General features: G+C 32.3%; 1 protein-coding gene across 1 annotated transcript; it reads left to right on the forward strand.

The window, feature by feature from the left end:
- The first annotated feature begins 3,024 nt into the window (after positions 1 to 3,024).
- On the forward strand, positions 3,025 to 3,603 carry LOC136080386 (uncharacterized). Its single transcript, XM_065797002.1, has one exon. It carries the CDS (start codon positions 3,025 to 3,027, stop codon positions 3,601 to 3,603), a length of 579 nt encoding a protein of 192 aa, XP_065653074.1.
- Positions 3,604 to 3,888: the final 285 nt, after the last annotated feature.

The raw sequence follows: 3,888 nt of genomic DNA on the forward strand, positions 1-3,888 counted from the left end.
ATTTTCTTCTAATATTGTGTAGCGTTACTGCTTTTTGATATTGCTAACGGTAACGACTTTTATTTATAATAATTAATCAAAACCTTGATTAAATTAGGTAATAGTTTTAATTGTCTTATTTTACTGTTAATAAATAACCTGTAAAGCAATATTATAATGTCTTATAATTAATTGCATATTTTTGGAATATTCTATTCTTCTTTATATTTTGTATTTAATAGCATGACATTTTTACAATTTTAATTTTAGAAATTATCATAAACGATGCTGCCTCTTCACAAAATCAGGATGTCAAAAAAGGAAAGAAAGACAAAAACATATTATGAATGAAAAAAAGGGTATGCGGACGCTTTTGACGTTGGAGTCACTGCATCAAATCTCAATGATAATGAACAAGAGGACACTGTTTCTAAAGCAAATGATGTAGATAAAATAAGCGATGATTTAACTGACTGTTTTGATGGGGAAAAATTGAAACGTTTGAAGATAATGAAGATGATTCAAATGGGATTGAGACTGTAAGCCTTTTTGCTTCTAATTGTGGTCAGGTCCTTCTTGATATTGGTAATCTTTTGAGTGAAATCCCCTCGAATCTGAGATAGAAAAGTGATAAAAGTGTCACAAATGACCATGTCGATTTTCCTAACATATTACCCAAAGATATTAACTATCAGGCTTTTCCTCAGACAATTTTAAATTTTAAGAATGTCAACGGTGAAGTTCATAAAAGAGGCTGGCTGGTTTGGAGTCAACATAAACAGGCATTATTTTGCTTTCCATGTCGATTATTTTCTGGTAATATTTCCAAAAGCTCTGTTACTGAGAGAAATTTAAGTTCGCGATCAGTATTGGCTTCACCTGGTGGATATGCAGTAACTGGTAAATGGCAAAAGTTGTGTAACAGGATTCCAGAGCATGAAAGGAATAAGTCCACAGAGAATGTTACCTAGCTTGGCGAGAATTAGAAAGACGTTTTTTATTTGGAAAGGGTATTAAAACTTACTTGGAAAGCTCGATTAAATTGCAATCAACGAAATGGTCCAATATTCTTAAAAGAATATTAGATGTTATCCTATTTTTGGGTGAACGTGGATTGGCTTTTCGGGGATCCTCCCAGCGAATTGGAGATGTAGATAATGGCAACTTTTTGTGTCTTATAGAGTTACTTTCACATTGGGACCCTATACTTAAAGAGCATGTATTATCAGTGGAAGAATCTCAGCGAAATAGCAAAAGACTTTAGGTTCATTATCTATCAGCTGATACTCAAAATGAATTCATTGCAGAATGCTCAGATTTGGTTCGACAGCATATTTTACAAGAAAGAAGATCTGCTAAGCATTTCCCAATAATGGTCGATGCAACACCAGATTCGTCACATACAGAGCAAACAACATTCATATTACGATATGTAATATTAAAAAGTTCATAATATGAAATTGTTGAACGATTTCTAACATATGTAGATATGTTAGAAATCGTTCAACAATTTATGATTTCTAACATATGTAGATAACCTATGTAGATGTAAACTGGGGATGAAATATCTCAAATGGTAGTGGAAACATTTCAACATAACTCCATTCATCTCTCAGATTGCAGGGCACAAGCATATGACAATGGATCAAATATGGCTGGAAAATACAATGGTGTGCAAGCCAAAATACTTCAGTTATGTCCATTAGCACTATTTTCCCCTTGTGGATGTCACACACTTAATCTTGTGGGAAATGATGCGGCAGAATGTATTCCTGAAGCTGTAACATTTTTTGGAACGATTCAAACAGTATATAATTTGTTCAGCTTAAGTCCAAAACGATGGGAGATATTATCAAAACACCTCAATTGCTCACTAAATTGAATGTCACATACAAGGTGGTCAGATCGTGTTGAAAGTGTCAAACTTATTGCAGCACAACTTTCTGGGATTAAATTGTCATTGGAAGAGTTTTTAGAATTAAATTTGACTTCTAAAACAAGAACTGAAGTAGAAGGTGTCTTATATATATTAATTCATTTTCCTGCATAATAATGTCATCAATATGGTACAAAATTCTTGTTCCAATTGATTTTTGCAACAAAGTTATTCAAGCAAGAAATGCAACTTTAGATGTGGAAGTGGACAACATAAACCACTTACTGAGACAACTTCTTGAGCTTCGGAATAAATGGAAAGATATCTGATCAGAATCAAAGAATGTTGCAATGAATTTGGATATAAAAGTCAAACTATCAAGAGGACGTGGTGGTGCAAATCGCAAAAGAGCCAGAGTTGTTGGCGAGCCAGAGGATCAAGGTTTACAGATTTAAATGAAGATGAGACCATGGAGGAATCATGCTTTAGAAGATTTGTTTTCTATGTGGTATTAGATAGTATTATTGGTGGCCTTACTGTAAGATTCAAAGCAGCACAGAGCATTTCAGATAAGTTTAGCTTCATGTGGAATTATCTCAATATTGATTTGGATACATTGGAAATGAAAGCAAAATTAAGTGAAGAGTATTCAGCAGATGTTAGCGAAGATATTGTAATGGAAATAAAACAGTTAAAATCTATACATTAACGGGTGATGCGGAAGTTATTGGACAAATCCTAATTTCATTATTTGAGCATAATAATTAGTTTTTGTGGTTTTATGCGTAGGCATAAACGTTCTATAAAATATAAACTTTATTATTTGAAACACAATTATTTAAAATGAGATTAAATGCAGCTAAACGAGAATCTTTTCGAAAGTGACTAAAAATGTTTTTTGTAAATAAACCTAATATAAAAAATAAAAAAGATCGTAAATTATTTTGAAAAGGAAGGATTTGTTCGAAGTACAATATATGATAACCTAAAAATACTTGAAACTGTTCAATCGTTTTCTGATAGAAAGCACCCTGATCGTCCGACATCCTGGACTAGAGAAAAGAAAGCCGAATTAACGAGACTTGTCAACAATCGAAAAGAGGTCAGTCAGAGAAAAATGGTATTAAATTCGGTGTAAATCAATCGATAATTGGTCAAATAAAAAAAAAATGAATTTTAAATATAGAAAACGTGAAAAGACTCTAAAATACACTATAGAACAACAAATAAAGGCAAAGAAAAGAAGCAGGAAACTAGTTAACCAACTCTATAACACAAAATCGCTTCTAGTCATCGGTGACGAAAAATACTTTTGTTTTGCAGGGGACAACATGCCTGGAAATTCTGGATACTACACAAAAAACAAAAAGACATGCCCAGAAAGTGTTCGTTTTATAGGAAAAGAGAAATTTCCAAAAAAATTATTAATGTGGATAGCCATATCTGACCGTGGTATGTCCGAGCCATTGTTTCGCACTTCCAAGACTGTAGCGATCAATTCATCAATCTATATTAATGAATGTTTAGAAAGACAACTTCTTCCATTTATTCACAAGTATCATGGAGACTTTAACTATTTATTTTGGCCAGGTTTAGCAAGTTCTCATTATTCTAAAGATTCTCTAAATTGGATGGACCAATATGTCTATTACAATGATAAAGAATCCAATCCCCCAAATGTGCTTCAAGCACGACCAATTGAAAATTTTTGGGGACATTTGGCACAGAAAGTTTACGAGGGAGATTGACAAGCTTCAACAGAGCAAGTTTTGATTGATCGCATTATACTAATACTACAAGAAATTGATTTAAACTATTTACAGTCGCATATGAAAGGCGTCAGAGCAAAATTGAGATTAATTGCAGATGGTGGTGTTTTTTCATATAAAAAATAATATATTTTTATTTAAAGATAAATGTTTTATTTTAAAAAAATATAATAGTAGTTTGTTTTTTTATTTATAAATAAGTTATTGACGTTTTTATTTTGTCCGATAACTTCCGCATCACCCGTTATGCAAATTTTGGATCGA

The sequence above is a fragment of the Hydra vulgaris genome, chromosome 05 (assembly GCF_038396675.1).
Source record: "Hydra vulgaris chromosome 05, alternate assembly HydraT2T_AEP".
NCBI classification, from domain to species: domain Eukaryota; kingdom Metazoa; phylum Cnidaria; class Hydrozoa; order Anthoathecata; family Hydridae; genus Hydra; species Hydra vulgaris.